We start from the raw sequence: 17,626 nt of genomic DNA, 5'->3' as shown, positions 1-17,626 counted from the left end.
CCCCAAGAGAGGAGATATACTTTGCCACATCCGTCCATATAGAGAAGATGGTGAAGGATCATCCTGAATGGATTCTTCAAAAGCTGATCATCATTCTTCCTTTGCGCTATTGATTCCTCTTTTAATGTTATCCCTGGGTCTCATTTGTTTGTCTTAACATATATTGATTTTTTTAAATCTATTTTTGTATTTACATTTTTTTTAATTAAAAAAATAAAGGCCTGCACTTTTCTTCTGAGTCCACTCTTCAGCCATTCGTGCCATACTTGTGCTTTACATTTGTTTCTGATCAGCACAACAGTACCCCCAAGAGAAGCTTCCAAAGCTTTACTCTCCAAGGACTGACCTGGTGGCTCAGCAGTAGTACTACGCTCAGCCAAGTGGCAGGACCTAGGTTCCACTCCCAAGCCCAGCCTCTGCTCTAAGGGGCGGATTTTAAGAGCAGAGCCCCGGGACTCGCGTAAGTCCCGGGGTTTTCTGAGGGGGGCGTGTCGGGGGCGGGCCCGAACCACGCGGCGTTTTCGGGGCGTGTCGGGAGCATTCTGGGGGCGGGCCCGGGGGCGTGGCTGCGCCCTCCGGACCCGCCCCCAGGTTGCGTCCCTGCACGCTAGCGGCCCGCTGGCGCGCGGGGATTTACGTCTCCCTCCGGGAGGCGTAAATCCCCCGACAAAGGTAAGGGGGGGTTTAGACAGGGCCGGGCGGGTGGGTTAGGTAGGGGAAGGGAGGGGAAGGTGAGGGGAGGGCAAAAGAAAAGTTCCCTCCGAGGCCGCTCCGATTTCGGAGCGGCCTCGGAGGGAACGGGGGTAGGCTGCGCGGCTCGGCGTGCGCCGGCTATACGGAATTGATAGCCTTGCGCGCGCCGATCCAGGATTTTAGCGGCTACGCGCGTATCTACTAAAATCCCGCGTACTTTTGCTTGCGCCTGATGCGCCAGCAAAAGTACGCCAAATTGCGCGGTTTGAAAATCTACCCCTAAGGGTGGACCATGGCTGGGAAGGCAGCCAAGGGCCACAGGAGGAAACAACTTGACCCAAAATACTAAAGATATTTTGTTACCTTAGTTTTTACTTTGTAATGTGTCAAAACTGCCAAGGCCAGTTAGGGGTAATAGGCACTAAATTTTCTTGTAAGGAATACAAAAAAGTACTATATGTTTACAGTTAGAATTAGGAACTTTCTTATGAGGCCACAAGGAACCACCTAGAGTATTGAGAAGGTGAAATTTATACTAACCAGAGAATTTCTTTTCCTTTAGTCCTAGCAGACCAGTTAACACTTGCAGGATTTCCCTGCTTGCCAGTAGATGGAGGCAGGGAAATTTTTCCATTTTTTTTTTTTTGCTTACCTCACTCACGCTATATATTCTGGGATAGCTGGGAGGTTCCTTAGTAGCCTCTTGCCCTAGCCTATTAGGTTGATGTCCTGCATTTCTCTTTTTTTTCTCTCTTTTGGAAGGGTACTTGGACTGGTATGCTAGAACTAAAGGAAAGGAAATTATCTGGTAATGGAGAAATTTCTTACTGATAATTTTGTTTTCCTTAGTGTAGATAGATGGACTCAAGACTAACAGGTTGTGTTCCCCTGCCAGCAGATGGAGATGGAGTCAGGTTTCAAAGCTGACATCACCCTAGATACGCCCTGAGATATTCTCTTCAAAAGCCACTGTAGACATACTATCGAAAAAACGATTAAAAAACTCGATTAAAAACTGAGCCCGAGTAAGATTATAGATGCCCTGGATCTAGGGACTGGATGACAGCTTACCTGTAATCTCTTGAAATCTATATCCATGCCATGGGCGGGATGGTGAGCACATCTGTCTACACCAGTGGTTCCCAACCCTGTCCTGGGGACCCCCCCCCCCCCCCCCCCAGCCAGTTAGGTTTTCAGGATATCCACAATGAATATGCATGAGAGAAAATTTGCATGCACTGCCTCCATAACATGCAAATTCTCTCATGCATATTCATTGTGGATATCCTGAAAACCTGACTGGCTGGGGGGGGGGGGGGGGGTCCCCAGGACAGGGTTGGGAACCATTGGTCTACACTAAGGAAAACAAAATTATTAGGTAAGTAATTTCTCCATTTCTTAGCGTGTAGCCAAATGTACTCAGGACCAATGGGATGTACAAAAGCTACTCCCGATCAGGGCAGGAGGCAGCCTGAGGTCCGGTTAATACCACCCCTGCAAAGGCTGCGCCGCCCAGGCATGAACATACAGGTGATAGAACCTGGATAAGGTGTGCAAGGAGGACCACGTCGCCGCTCGGCAGATATCGACGAGGGACAGCAGTCTAGCCTCCGCCCCCATGAGACTGCCTGAGCCCTGGTGGAATGAGCTTTAACTTGAGAAGGTAATGGCTTTCCTGCCTCCATAAAAGCTCCCATGACCACCCTCCTTAATCCAGAGAGCTATGGTAGCCCGAAGCTGGTTCACCCTGCTTCCTTCCCCCCATGAAGGACAAACAGGCAGTCTGTCCTGCGGACCAGTTCTGAAACTTCCAGATACCGCACCAAAAACCTACTGACGTTTAAATGGTGGAGGAGGCGGTATTCTTCCAAGTCCTTGTGCCTATTTAGGGGTGGCAATGAAATGGACTGATTCAAATGAAACTCCGAGATTGCCTTGGGCAAGAAGGATGGAACGGTTCCTGACACAATGTCTGTAGTTCAGATATGCGATGAGCCGAGCATATTGCCATAAGGAACACCGTTTTCAGGGTTAACAAGTGCAAGGACAGCAACTGAAAGGAGGTCCCTGCCAAAAACTCCAATACTAGATTAAGTTTCCACAAGGGAACCGGCCACGTCCAGATGAGCTGACAGGGAAGTTCTGTTTACCTCGCCCCTGAAACAGGAGACAGCAGCTACCTGCACCTTCAAGGAGTTAAGGGCCAAATCTTTATTCAAGCTGTCCTTCAAGAATTAGTGGGATTTTGACCACCCAAAGGGGGACATCACATTCCTTGCACCAGGCCTCAAATACTCTCCAAACCTGCACATACGCTAGGGTCGTAGAAAACTTCCAAGCACGGAGTAAGGTGGCTATTACCACCACAATATCCTTGCTTCATCAGACGAGCCCTCTGAAGAGCCAGACCGCAAGACAGGTCCCTGTGCGGTGGAAGGCACGGGGGGGGATGGTGTCTCCACTAGGAGTCTCCGACACCACAGGCGCCTGGGCCAATCTGGAGCTACTAGGAGCACTAATCCCCTGTGGTGCTCGATTCTGCAGATGATCCTGCCCCAGCAGGGGCCATGGAGGGAAGGAGTATAGAACTTTTCTTCCGGCCAGGTCTGAACAAGAGCATCAATCTCCAGGGATCACAGATCTCTTCTGCAACTGAAGTATTGGGGAACCTTCGCATTGTGAGATGCAGCCAGCAGGTTGAAGGACAGGAGGCCCCAGTGATCTATCAGTTGAAAGAAAGACTTTGGCCGACAATACCCACTCTCCTGGATCCAGACTCTCCCTGCTTAGAAAGTCTGCTCTGTCTTTTCCTGTGATGTGTGTGGCTGAGATAGTCTGTAGATGTATTTCTGCCCATTCCATAAGGCGGTCTATCTCTTGAGACACCTTCTGGCTCTTGGATCATCCCTGTTGGTTGACAAAGGCTACCATTGTTGCATTGTCCGACATTATGCGGACCGCTTGACCCTGGAATCTGTGGCTGAATTGCAAGCACACCAGCCTCACTGCCCAGGCTTCCAGCCGATTGATGTTCCAGAGGACTTCTTCCTCAGTCTAATGTCCCTGGGCCGTGAGTTCCTGACAGTGAACTCTCCAGCCCCGGAGACTCACGTTCGTTCTAAGAACTGGCCAGTTCGTGGAGGACAGAGACACACCCCTGCTCTGATGAGCTTCCTGCAACCACCACTTAGGTGAGAGCAGACTCCCATTGGTAAGTGGAGCCGAACTGACGTCTTGACACTGCGGGTTCCAATGTGACAGCAGAGAGTGTTGAAGTGGGCGCATGTGTGCTCTCACCTATGGCACTACTTCAAAGGTTACCGCCATCAATCAGAGAACTTGGAGATAGCTCCACACCGACGGGCATACTGTGTTCATCAAGTGACGCACCTGGGACATCAACTTCCATAATCGTGTGCTCAGGAGGAAGACCTTGCCCTGCCTGGTGTTGAACCAGACTCCCAGAAACTCCAACTGGGAAGGCTTGAGACTACTCATGATCAGGTTTACTACCCAACAGAGTTCCTGAAGCAAGGAAGTCACCCTGTTGGTCACCCAGAGACTTCCTTCCACGAACTTGGCCCAGATCAACCAGTCATCCAAGTATGGGTATACCAGGATTCCTTCTCTTCTCAACGCTGTTGCCATGACCACCATAATCTTAGTAAAATGTTCTTGGGGCAGTGGCTAGACCAAAGGGCAATGCCTAGAACTGATAATGATGACCAAGTACGGAAAGCGTAGAAAGCATTGGTGTTCTTGACTGACTGGAATATGTAGGAAGGCCTCGGATAGGTTCAGGGAAGTTAGGAACTCTCCAGTTTGTGCGGCCATTATCACGGAGCATAATGTTTCCATGCAGAAATGATTCACTCGTAGGTGATGGTTGATACTCTTGAGGTCCAGGATGGGGCAAAACGAACCTTCCTTCTTGGGTACAATGAAATAGATGGAATAACGCCCTATATTTTCCTGGGATTACAGCTCTCATCCTGAGGAGCCTTAAAAGAGTAATCACTTCCTGCTTTCTGTGCTGGGAGTGGTAAGGGGACATCATGAACACATCATGAGGAGTGCTGCGAATTCCAACGATATCCTTCTCATATGACTTCCAGTACCCATTTGTCCGAAGTCATCTCAACCCACCTTTGGTAAAAGAGACAGTCGACCCTTATCTCCTTGTTCCAAAGGTGGGTCAGTAAAATTTCATTGAGAGGCTTGGGACGATCGGAACGATCCTGAACCTGCCGCTCTCTTGGGCTGTTGACTATGAAAGGACAAAGTTCTTCCAAAGGGCAGAGACCTCTGAAATGTTGAGTTTCTGTAGAGGCGGAAATGTTGAGAGCCCCTGAACCGGCCTCCCATAGGCAAGGGGTGCTGCAACTGCTTTCTCTTATCTTCTTTTAGCCGGGGGATTGGAGATTTGCCCCATTTACTGGCCAGTTTTTCCAATTCATTTCCGAAAAGAAGTGATCCTTTAAAGGGCATCTGTGTAAGGTTGGCCTTAGAGGTTGCGTCGGCTGACCAATTCTGCAGCCATAGCTGTCTTCTGGCCGCGACCACTGAGGCCACTCCTCTGGCTGAAGTATGGACTAAATTCGAGCCCACGCCTTCTAAAAAGGCGGTGGCGGGTTCCATAGCCACTCTGGGGTTCACCACCAAGTCATCCACCTCTTGAGAGAGAAGTAGGCATGAACGCGCTACCAGGGCACAACAAGAAGCAATCTGTAAGGGCATTGCAACTGTGACAAAGGCTTAAGGATAGACTCCAACCATCTATCATGCATAACCTTTTAAGGCTGCTCCTCCCTCCATTGGGATAGTTGTTCGTTTAGAGACAGTGCAGACCAGTGCATCCACTTTACGGAAACGCAAACGTTCTCTTACTGCTGAATCCACAGGTATAGAGCTTCTAATGCACAGTCCCCTTTAAAACTTGCTTCTGGGACATCCCATTCCAGGTCAGTCAATTCCTGGATGGCTTCCAGTACTGGGAAGTAGCAAGAGGCTTTGCGCAAGGAAATCAGAATGCGATTCTTCTTTCATTCCATTATAGATTCCGCTCCTCCCAGCGTTTTCAGGGTCTGGGAAACCAAGGCCGGCAATTCATCTCTATGAAAGACCTGTAACAAGGTTCGATATGGTTCTAATCCCGGGGAAATTTCCCCTTCTAAGGGATCTTGATCTTCATCTGTGCCATCAGGGTCCCCACTAGGGATACCCTTGGTCAGGCGGGGCATGCCTCAAGGTCTGCCAACAGGAATGGGGGGGAGAGAGAGAGGGGACTAGCTGGGGTTCCATTCAGGCAGGGGCAAGCAATGAATTAGACTGCACCTGTACAAAGGCCTGTAGTCCCTGGAAATTCCACCCAAGAACTAGGCTAGGTCCATACCTAGCCCAGGGGGAAGTGGGGTGGGCCCAGCTGAGTTTCCTTCTCCCATGGAAGTCCCAGCCAAGGGGGTTACTCAGATCTGGAGTACTTCCAGTTAAGGCTATCAATCTATCTGAACGAGAGGAGCTGGGCGCAGCAAAGTCTGGGGAGACCAAATCCCCTTGAGCTTCCTCATAATGCTGACTCAAGTTGGAATCCAGGTCAGGCTGGGAAGCCCTAATATGACAAGCAGCGCAGAGAGCTAGGCGCTTGTGTTTCTTGGCCGCGGTAACTGTGTGTTCAATTGACTCACACTTAAAAATGTATGCACACAAATTTTGAGTGCCTAGGTGGAGCACGGCAAGGTGCATGTGCAGCCCGAGTGCCCAGCTTTTCTTGTATCCTGCCTGGTGCATTAGCAAGATAAATTCCGTGAAAAACAGTTTCCTGTGCTATGCCTTGCCTTCTTCCCTCTACCTCTATCTCGGGGCCTGCCTGCACTTCGGCTGCATATCCCCACAAAGGGCCCTCTGCCCAATCAAGCTGCTCTCGCAGCTCCCTCTGAACTGGCGTCAGCAGCGCATCTACTTGCTACCCACCCCTCCCCCTTCCTCACCTGTTCTCCGCTGTCCATTTTCTGGCGATTCACAGCCATCACAGCAGGGGCAAAAGGAGCCCACAATGGAGCTCCTCCTCCTTGTCCCACATTGTGCGCATTTCCGGCCCCTCTCAGCCATGCGTCTTGCCACTGGAGGTGAAGCAGCCTCTGTTCCTGCCACTGTGGCTAAGAATGCCAAACCGCTCTCTATGAGCGTGTGCTTCCCCCACCTAGAAATGCCCTCTGCATACCACGGCTTGCTTAGGACTACTCTGTGGTCCATCCCAGAGTCTAACTACCTTGCCCTGTTAGTTCTTTTAGCTTTTTTTTTTTTTTTTTTTGATAGTTCGTAGTTATCCCAGTATACACTCTCAGCTAACTGGAGGCAAAAAACTACTGAAGAACCTCCCAGCTCTCCCAGGATATATAGCGTGAGTGACGTAAGCAAAAAAAAAAAAAAAAATAGAATGTGGAAAAAAAAAAGTTCCCTGCCTTCACCTACTGGCAAGCATGGACTGGTCTGCAGGACAAAAAGGAAAACAGCATTAAATCTTTGAGAAAGTCACACCTACTATCCACAACTCCATGCACAAACTCGGAAGGTCACCTTGGGAGCGACTGCTACCATACATACAAAGGAAAGCTATTTTAGCTTGGAAACCCCTATAAACTTTTTTTTTTCCCAGTTGGGTGTTGCTTTCTGTAACTGCAGATAGACCTTGCTGGGGACGAAGGGATCTGTAATGGGGGCGAGGAGGCACCCACACAATAAAGTTAGCGGCTACCTGGTTCCTATTCCTTGTCCATTGGTCCCAACCAAGGCAAAGAGAGATTGGAATCCCTCTGGAGTAAACCACTGCAAGAAGAAAACATGCAAACATTATAAAGATTGAGATTTGTTTATAGTTTTGGTAAAAGTCTCTAAAATGAGACACTCTGCATATCTATCTTTCTGTATAAGTGGTCTTCACTAATTTTTGAACAGGGGTCACTCTGGGTCCAAAGAAGGGCCAACACATGTTTCCATGCAGGGCCATGGCCCAACGCTGCTAAAGACCAGCACATTCCAATGACATTATGTCTCCAATGTCCCCACCTTTCTCCATCTCTTAATCCCCTCTACCTTGTGCCTCTCTCAATCCCCACCCCAAAACACAGTAACGGCTTCTCTCCTCATTCAAAAGAAGTAAGCTCTCTCACCACCAACCCCCAGCCCTCACCTCGTATACACAATCAAACATGGGTCGGATAAGTTACATAATCGAAGGTACCCAGACCATCTACAGACGAGGCTCCGGGTGGACCTGGGTGAGGTGGCCTTATTTAGGTCTGTAATCCAAATAAGCAGCAACAGCAGCCACGTGCAACAGGGAATCCACCAGAGCACAGCCACCTACCGGCACTGTGGAGAACAATGGAAATGCCTGCAGTGTTTTTTTCCAGGTAAAGTTGCCAGTCGACCTGCCTCTTCCAGTGCAGAGAGCAGACCTAACAGGGTGGTGACATCTTCTGTGACCACAGCACTCTTACTGCCATTCCCCAGGACGAGACACCTGGACTACTCGTTTGTTTTGCTTTAAAGATAAGCCCCATGGGCAGGGATTATTCTAGCTACTAGAGTGCAATTCACTGTAGAGCCTAGCAGGGGCTGATCACTTCTTGTCACCATGGCTGTGGCTTGTGGTCCCACACCCGCCCCCCACTCCTCTCTGGCTGTGGATCAGTGGCTGCATTTGGGATCTGCAGGAGCTACCAGTGGTCCCCAGGCCTTTCCCTTGAAGAACAGACACATATAGATATGTAAATATCTATAGATGTCTCCATCTGCTGGCAGGGATGAATAAACCCTAGGAGTCTGGACTGATTCGGGTACGTACAGAGAACAGACACATATAGATATCAACATATCTATAGAGATAGATAAATGTAGTGAGATACAGATATAGAGATTTCTATCTCTATCTCTCTCAGATAGATAGATGTAGTTACACACACACACATATTCTATACAAAGAGAGAGATGGCTTCTCTGTGACCTTCAGATCCCACCACCTAAGTTCTGAGACATTTAAGATCCAGCAGGTATATAGGCCACTGACAGAGGCACAGCAGAAAGGACAAGGGCCTATGTTTCACACTATTGGGAGCATTCATTTCCAAGGCTTACACGGCATCAGAGGATCAAACTGCTCAAGCCTTACTGCCTCATCCCCCCTTCCCACAGACTTCCATTTATTTATTTTTTTTTTAATCACTGGGAAAAATCCGGGGTCAGGTTGCCCCTCACTCACCCGACTAAGCCGTTCTTCATAAAGGACCTCCATGAAAAGCTGCCGCAGTATATCCAACTGACCCTGCAGGAACAGGATATAGGGATGGGAGAGTCACACAGTGCAGAGACAACACATGTGTGAGAAAGAAAACAGAATCAGAGGGCCAGCCTCAAAGCCTTTGCAACAGTCTAGGATTCTGCTCAGGACATCTGGGATGGGTAGCGATGCTCTTGGAGGCCTACAAGCATTTCCTTCTTAACCTTCCATATAAATGACTGTGCCCCTGTCTTCCAGGCCTAAGAGAGTAGTTTCATATACAGAGCAATGCATGACTCAGGCAGAATGTAATGCACTAGCATCTCTAGGCTCCGACTCATGTTGGACAGATTACAGTATTTTCCTTTCAAAACTAAAAACAGTTTTCCAGCCTTTGCTGTATGGGTCTGGTCGATTTCACCTTTTGTTCTGATTCATTTTAATCCCGATTCCTTGCATTTCCGCTCTCTTCCTTTCAATTCTTCTTACCTTTTATCCCTTTCTCCTCTCTCACTCTGTCATATTGTTCGTAAGACACTCTGCTACTCAGCCTGACAGATGTGGAAGATTACTTAGCTAGAGGCTAGAAGATAACTGTAGGTCTCAGTCAAACGTGGCCAAAAACGAGCAAAGTGGTTGCAGACGGGTACGAGCAAAGCAATACTGCCGTATCCTGTCCTGGAAGAACCTTCCTGCACTCAGCCAGACTTTAAGCTCCTGGGTCGCTCCTGCCTGCAGGAACACGACAAGCCAAAGCCCCAATTTATTTAATTTATTATTTTTATTTATTTAAAAGTTCTTATATACCGCACAAAGGATAAATATATATCCGTCTAGGCGGTTTACAAAATGGTCAAGCACATACATAATTTAAGAACAAAAACACAGACAATTTTAAAACAAAAGTTAAATACAATGCAAGGGATCATGAAAATTATTACAGATGAAATTATTACAGATGAAAGCCCCAATATGGCAATACCGCATTTATTTAAAAAAAAAATTAAAAAAAATTAAGAGGGGAACAGATACCATTTCCAAAACCAGTGCCTCCTATGGAAAGCAAGTCTTCTAGTTCCTGCATCGCACTCTTAACAAGAGAGAGTCGGCAGTGCTCCTTCCTTGAAGGATGCTGAAATCTCTTCAGACAGAACCTGAGAGACTGGGTCATTTCAGTAGCTCGATAGGTCTTCAACACGCCAAGATACATCATTATCATATGTAATAGTAACCAAAGCTCACCTTAAACACGTCCCCCAGCAGTTTGTGGACAATTTCTTTTTCTTCATTGGCTGTTTTACTGCAGAACTGGGAGAAGAGATTCACCCACCAGTCTTTGTCTTTTGCCTGAAATCAAGAGAGGGTGGAACAGAAAATTGTAACACTTCATTTATAGAAAAAAAAAAATAAGGAAACAAATCAGTGGAAAAGTAAGCACTATCATATTTTGGGGAGGGGAATCACTTGATTCAGCTGCATGGATCATTCTAGAACTTCCTTCTGGTGAATCGATGTGGCAGTTGGTTAATGGCAACCACCACTATCTGGAAACCCAGACAGGAAGAGGGCTGTGCCGCTGCCGAATTTCCTGCGCTGACAGGACTCATTCGGCATGCAGATTGATGCAGAGAACCTTGGCCAATGGGGGAATGCCAGACCCAGACTCAGGACATGGCTTGCTAGGAATGATCACATGGTTTTCTCAGGCGGGGCTTCGCAAACATCTAGAAAACTGCTAGGGGGCCAGCAACTTTCTCAAATGAATGTGGCCCTTGGCCAAAAGAACACAGACAGCATGATTTTCAAGGCCAGTTACATAGATAAAATGGAGAAATTACTTACCTGATAATTTCGTTTTCCTTAGTGTGGACAGATGGACTCAGGACCAGAGGGTTCTTCTTCTAGCAGATGGGAGACTGAGTCAGATTTCAAAGCTGATGTCACCCTAGATATACCCCTGCAGTGAACTCAACTCTTTAGTATTCTCTTCGAAAAGCCATTGTGGATATATATTTGCTTAAATAACTTGATTAAAACTGATTCAAATAGTTTCAAAAACTGGTTGAGTGCACTGGTGGTCTCCAATTAACAAAGACACCAGACAAACTGCGGTTGTCTTGAACTAGGGGTAGGCAATGGCTTACCCATATTTGCTTAATCTCGAGGTTCGCTTTCCGAGGTCCTCCTTCTCTGGGGCAGCCGTGGGTGGGATGCTGAGTCCATCTGTCTACACTAAGGAAAATGAAATTATCAGGTAAGTAATTTCTCCATTTCCTAGCGTGTAACCAGATGGACTCAGGACCAATGGGATGTACAAAAGCAACTCCCGGACAGGGCGGGAGGCTGCCCGTGGCCCACTTAGTACTGCCCTTACGAAGCCTGTGTCTTCTCGGACCTGAACATCCAAGCGGTAGAACCTGGAGAAAGTGTGTAAGGAGGACCATGTCGCCGCCCGACAGATCTCGACGGGTGACAGCAGCTTGGTTTCTGCCCAAGATACCACCTGGGCCCTAGTAGAAAGAGCCTTAACCTGCAGGGGTAAGGGTTTTCCTGCCTCTAAGTAGGCTGCCTTGATTACTTCCTTGATCCAGCGAGCTATGGTTGCCCACGAGGCCACTTCTCCTTGATTCTTCCCGCTGTGGAGAATGAACTCTGAAACCACTTTCGGTAGGAAGGAGGAGTGGTGCGCAGCTGTATCATTCCAGGAGTGAACCTAAGGAACGGTTCCAGACAAGATAGTGCCTGTAGTTCAGAGATACAACGAGCTGAACATATTGCCACCAGGAATACCGTTTTCAATGTTAAGAGGCGTAGTGACAGACCACACATTCGTCTGAAGGAATCCCCTGCTAGGAAGTCTAATACCAGATTGAGGTTCCATAGGGGCACTGGCCACATTAGGGGTGGCTGGAGTTGCTTAACCCCTTTTAGGAATGAGCTGATGGACTGATTCGGTTCACTTCGGCTCTGAAGCAGGAGAGGGCTGCTACTTAGACCTTGAGGGAGTTGAGTGACAACCCCTTCTTCATACCGTCCTGTAGAAACTCCAGAATCATGGGGGGATCTTGGCCATCCGCAGGAATATCCCGCGGTCCTCGCACCAGGCATCGAATATTCTCCAGATCCGTATGTATGCCAAAGATATTGAGAACTTGAGCGTGCAGAGCAGGGTGTCAATATGGCCTTCGAGAACCCGCGCTTCTTCAGGAGAGTCCTCTCAAGGCCCAGACCATAAGAGAATAGAGATGGATCTTCGTGAAGAATCGGGCCCTCTGGAGAAGGTCCCTGTGTGGAGGTATGCACAGAGGGCTCCCAGCCAGGAGTCTGCATACCATGGGCATCTTGGCCAATCCGGTGCCACTAGTAGAACTAGTCCCCTGTGGTGTTCTATCTTGTGGATGATCTTGCCCAGTAGTGGCCATGGGGGGGGGGGGGGGGGGGGGGGGGGGGGAGATGGCGTACAGTAAGTCTTCTTCTGGCCAGGTTTGGACAAGAGCGTCGATCCCTTGGGAGTGTGGCTCTCTTCTGCGGCTGAAGAACCTGGGGACTTGGGCACAGAGAGGTGGGCAGTAGGTCCATGGCTGGGAGGCCCCAGCGATTTACCATCAGTTGAAAGGCTGTGGTTGACAGCATCCATTCCCCCGGAGCCAGGCTCTCTCTGCTGAGGGAGTCTGCTGAGACAATATCTTTTCCTGTGATGTGGGAGGCAGAGATCCCTTGTAGGTTTAACTCTGCCCATGCCATGAGAGGGTCTCTCTCCAGAGACACCTGCTGGCTCCTGGTTCCTCCTTGATGATTGATGTAGGCAACCGTTGTAGCGTTGTCAGACATTACTCGAATCGCTTTGCCTCGGAGTCTGTGGCTGAATCGCAGGCACGCTAGTCTGATTGCTCGAGCTTCCAGGCAGTTTATGTTCCATCCCGCCTCTTCCTTGCTCTTCCTGACAGTGGGCTCCCCACCCTCGTAGGCGCTCATCAATGGTGAGCACGAGCCAGTTCGGTGGGGATAGGCTTACTCCTTTGCTTAGGTGGTCTTCCTGTAGCCACCACTGAAGCTGAGAACATACCTCTGCTGGTAGTTTGAGGCGAATTGAGTAGTCCTGGGACAGTGGGTTCCAGCGTGACAGTAAGGAGCACTGGAGTGGTTGCATATGAGCCCTTGCCCATGGAAAGACCTCCAGGGTTGATGCATTAGCCCGAAGACTTGAAGATAATCCCATACCTTGGGGTGTGTATTGGTCATCAATCATCGTAATTGTTCCATCAGCTTCCTTCTCCTCGGGGGAGGGAGAAAGACTTTGTTCTGTTTGATGTCGAAACAGGTCCCCAGGTACTCCAGAGACTAAGAGGGCTGCAGACTGCTCTTGACCATGTTCACGACCCAAGAGAGTTCCTGCAGTAGGTTCTTGACTCTGCTGGTCACCTGCTGGACCTCTTCTGAAGACTTTGCCCTGATAAGTCAGTCATCCAGGTAAGGGTGAACCAAGATCCCTTCCTTCCTTAGTGTTGCCGTCACGACCACCATAATTTTGGAGAATGTTCTGGGGGCGGTTGTTAGGCCGAAGGGTAGTGCTCGGAACTGGTAATGGTGTCCCAGTACCACAAAGCGTAGAAAATGATGGTGATCTTGATGGACTGGGATGTGAAGGGAGGCTTTGGAGAAGTCCAGGGAGGTTAGGAACTCTCCCGGTTGTACCGCCATTATTATGGAGCGGAGCGTTTCCATGCGGAAGTGTAGTACCCGCAGATGACATTCTTGAGGTCCAAGATGGGTCGGAATGATCCTTCTTTCTTGGGAACAATAAAATAGATGAGATAATGCCCTGCATTTTTCTAGGGCGTAGCTACCGAAGTTATGGCCTTCAGACTGAGTAGTATTGCCAGAGTGGATTCCACTGCCAGTCTCTTGATGTGGGAGTGGCAGGGTGATATCAAATTTGTCCCGAGGGACGCTGCGAAACTCCAGAGAATAACCCTCTCGAATGTTTATTACCCATTTGTCCGACGTGATTTCGACCCATCGTTGGTAGAAGAGGGAAAGTCGACCCCCTATTTCCTCTTCTTGTGGATGGGTCGGCCCATTCTCATTGGGAAGCATGGTTCGAGCCTGCCCCCGGGCCTGTTCCTCGCTTGGTTTGTCGGTTCTGAAAGGGCTGGGACCTTCCGGAGGGTCGAGGTACATGGAATGATGAGTTCCTGTAGGGTCGAAAACGTTGGGAGCCTCTGCCCCTTGTTCTTCTGGGAGAGGGGCATTGGGATCTTTTACCCCTGTCTTCCGGTAGCCAAGGCTCTGGGGATTCGCCCCACTTGCTGGCTAACTTCTCTAATTCGCTTCCGAATAGGAGAGATACCTTAAAGGGCATTCTTGTGAGATTTGCCTTAGAAGTTGCATCTGCCAACCAGTTCCGAAACCATAACTGCCTTCTGGCCGCCACTATCGAGGCTACACCTCTGGCTGAGGTACGCACCAGTCCATCAGGAAGGCTGCTGCAGGTTCGATTGTTTCACTGGCATACGTTCCGGAATTATCTGCCTCTCTTGATAGGAACAAGCAGGAACGTGCCACCAGCGAGCAGCAGGAAACTATCTGCAGTGTCATACCTGTTGCATCGAATGCTTGCTTAAGGATGGATTCTAATAGTCTATCCTGAATATCCTTCAATGCCGCGCCCCTCCCTCCACAGGAATGGTTGTTTGCTTCAAGATGGCGCAGACCATGACATCCACTTTCGGGAAATGCAGGCATTCCTTGGTTGCTGGTTCCAGAGGGTACAAGGCTTCCAAGGCCCGACCTCCTTTTTTATTTATTTTTTTATTTTTTTAATTCTTTATTTATAACATTTTCCAAAATACATATCAGAATAGCGTTAATTAAACATTATCAGAGATAATAAGAGAAATGGAAAAGTCAAAAAGAAAATATCTAGAGAAGAGAGAGAGAAACCTATCTCTTCCTTATGAAGAAATCTAATAATTAATTTTCCATTTTTAGACAAATGGTCGAGCATTTGCTGAGACTGGATAACCACAAGGAGAAAACTTAATTCTTAAAGTGAAAAGGAATAAACATTTACATAGCTCACAACTGTAAATCTATTTGTTGCCCTATTCGTTCGAAATCACAGGGGATGACGTGACTGGTACTTGTGCCTCCAAAAATTGTTGAAGCTGTTCAAGAAAGGTGAACAAATATTTGTCTTTTTTCAAATTGATCTCACATTTACATGGATAGCATAGAAGAAATGAAAGTTCCTTTCATTTTTCCTCTTGCTCCAAGTTGTACTCATCCCTGTTTTATTGTAACTATTTTATGTTTAGCACCTATTACTTATTTCGTTCATTGTTCCTTTTTTCACTCCACTGTTTATTGTAAACAGGCATGATGTGATACCCTCACGAATGCCGGTATAGAAAAAACTAAAATAAATAAATAAATGAATGAATGAATGAATAACCCAAAGACTGAACATTTTGTCTTATAGATAAAAATTCTTTCCTTCTTGTCCTAGTTATAGGTGCTAAATCTGGGTAAAATTTCAATGGTTGGCCATAAAACTGTATTGGGAATTTCTGAAATTATCTATGCATAACTTTGTTAACATCTAATTGTGTTATGAATGATACTATTAATGTATTCCTTTCTATAACATCAGTGCTAGAACTTTCTAAGAAACTAGTTAAATTGGCAGGGATGTTTTGAGATTTAGCTCCTCTTCTTTCTAAGTTATAACAAGTGTTAATTGAAGGAAAATCTGTTTCATTAAACATCAAGACTGCTCTAAGGAGTCTTTTCAAAGTTATAAAAGGAATTTCTCCTGCCACTTTTGGGAAATTCAATATTCTAATATTGAGATGTCTAACCCTATTTTCAATTATTTCCAACCGTTTTGAGCAATATAATTGATCTTTCGCTATCACTGCACCTAATTTCTGACAAGTTTTTATAGCTTTATCATCATTTCCATTTACTTTAGTTGCCATATCATTAATTTGTTGCTGTATATTATACGTCTTTACTTGAAAATTTGAGGAAACATGATCTATTTTGCTTTCAAGCCTATTAATGGACGCACTCAGACCAGACATAACATCCCATATGGCTTCCAGTGTTACCGGTTCAGGTCTAAGTAACAAGTGGTAGTTGACTTATCTGCTCTGGTGGTTTCTGTTCACCCTCTTGCACATTTTCTTCCCCTCTAAATGGTTCACCATTTTTCATAGATGCTATCACCACTTTTACAGAATATTCCCCACCAGATACAATTTCAGAGAGTGCTCCTTCTGATCCACAAACTTCCCCTTCTTCTTGGGGAGATTGATGGGTCAGTTCCACTCCTGAACCACATTGTGCCGGTGGTAAGCGTACATTAGGGCTTAAGGATGCCTCTTCCAGGGTGGACACCCGTTCTCCTCCACAAGTTCCTCCAATGGATTCACCGGCAGCCTCATTTTCCAATTGTGTGAGGAAGCGATCAATATCCAGTTGGGTTAATGCGGGTAAGGGCTCCGTAGGAAAAACCCTTATTTTCCCTTTTCTCTTAGGTGGCATATTTACAGACAAACTATTTCAACTATGATGACAACATGCTCCTCAATGCTATGCTGTTATCGCTCAGCTCCAGAGATGGAAATTATCAAATGAGATATCAGAGAATAAAAAATTTTAAAAAGTCATTCCAAGCCACTCCTAGCTACTCCGAGCAAAGCCGCGAGTCCCTTAGGCGTGCACAGCTTTGGCGGCACGCCGGCAACGGTGCACCGTAGGAGTGCCTGTTCTTAACGCTCTTCTGGCCCCTCCCTCTGACGTCGGGTACTGCGCTCAGGTCTCACCAGCATGTAATTATCCATAAAGAAGAAACAGTTCTCTCGAGAGATGGGAAATCAGTAAATTCTCTGGGTGCTCTGGCCCGACCTCCTTTAAAGCTTGCCTCTGGGGCATCCCACTCCAGGTCAATCAGTTCCTGGATGACTTCCATCATTGAGAAATAGAATGAGGCCTTACAAAGGGACACCAAGATGGGGGTTCTTCTTCGGTTCCGCCATAGGGTCCGTGCCTGGGATCCCCAGAGTCTTCAGGGTCTGTGAAACAAAGGCAAGTAATTCATCCCTGTGGAAGAAGCGAAGCATTGTTCTGTATGGTTCCAGGCCTGGAGGGATTTCCCCTTCCTCCAGTGAGGCACCATCATCGTCTGAGGTGTCCAGGTCCCTGTCAGTAAAATTCTTGGTGAGGCGAGGCATGTCTCGTGGCACCCGAGCAGGGCCAGGAGGGTCAAGTGCTCCTTGCTGGGGTTGGACCTGGGTCGCAGCCGGGGGCTGATTGCACCTGAACGAAGGCTTGCAGTCCCTGGAAAAATTCTAATCAGGAGAAGGCCCTTGGGTCCATGTTTATTTATTTAATTAATGTGTTTTGTATACAGTCATTCGGTTTCGCCATCAGGGGGAGTCTGAGCAGGAGCCCCTGAGATGCCCTCTTGTGGAGATGCCATTTCAGAGTTACATAGGTCCTGGGTGCTATCATATGTAGTAGTTCCGGACCCATCCTCAGATCATGAGGGACCAGACTTTGGTATCCCTTGGGCTTCTTCGTAATAATGGCACAGACAGGACTCTAGTTCAGGCTGTGTGGCTCTGATGTGGCAGGCTGTGCAAAGAGAAT

General features: G+C 47.7%; 1 protein-coding gene across 2 annotated transcripts in view; it reads right to left on the bottom strand.

Moving 5' to 3' along the window:
- The window catches only part of SMYD5 (SMYD family member 5), a 102,748-nt gene that overhangs the window by 35,705 nt on the left and 49,417 nt on the right, over positions 1–17,626 (bottom strand). For both annotated transcript variants that reach the window (XM_029594617.1, XM_029594625.1), the window contains exons 6-8: positions 10,214–10,318; positions 8,954–9,016; positions 7,448–7,518 (exon numbers count right to left, since the gene is read on the bottom strand). In XM_029594617.1, the coding sequence (XP_029450477.1) occupies positions 7,448–7,518; positions 8,954–9,016; positions 10,214–10,318 (239 nt within the window). The remainder of the gene's footprint in view (positions 1–7,447; positions 7,519–8,953; positions 9,017–10,213; positions 10,319–17,626) is intronic.

The sequence above is a fragment of the Rhinatrema bivittatum genome, chromosome 1 (assembly GCF_901001135.1).
Source record: "Rhinatrema bivittatum chromosome 1, aRhiBiv1.1, whole genome shotgun sequence".
NCBI lineage: Eukaryota > Metazoa > Chordata > Amphibia > Gymnophiona > Rhinatrematidae > Rhinatrema > Rhinatrema bivittatum.
This window is presented reverse-complemented; position numbering and strand designations above follow the sequence as displayed.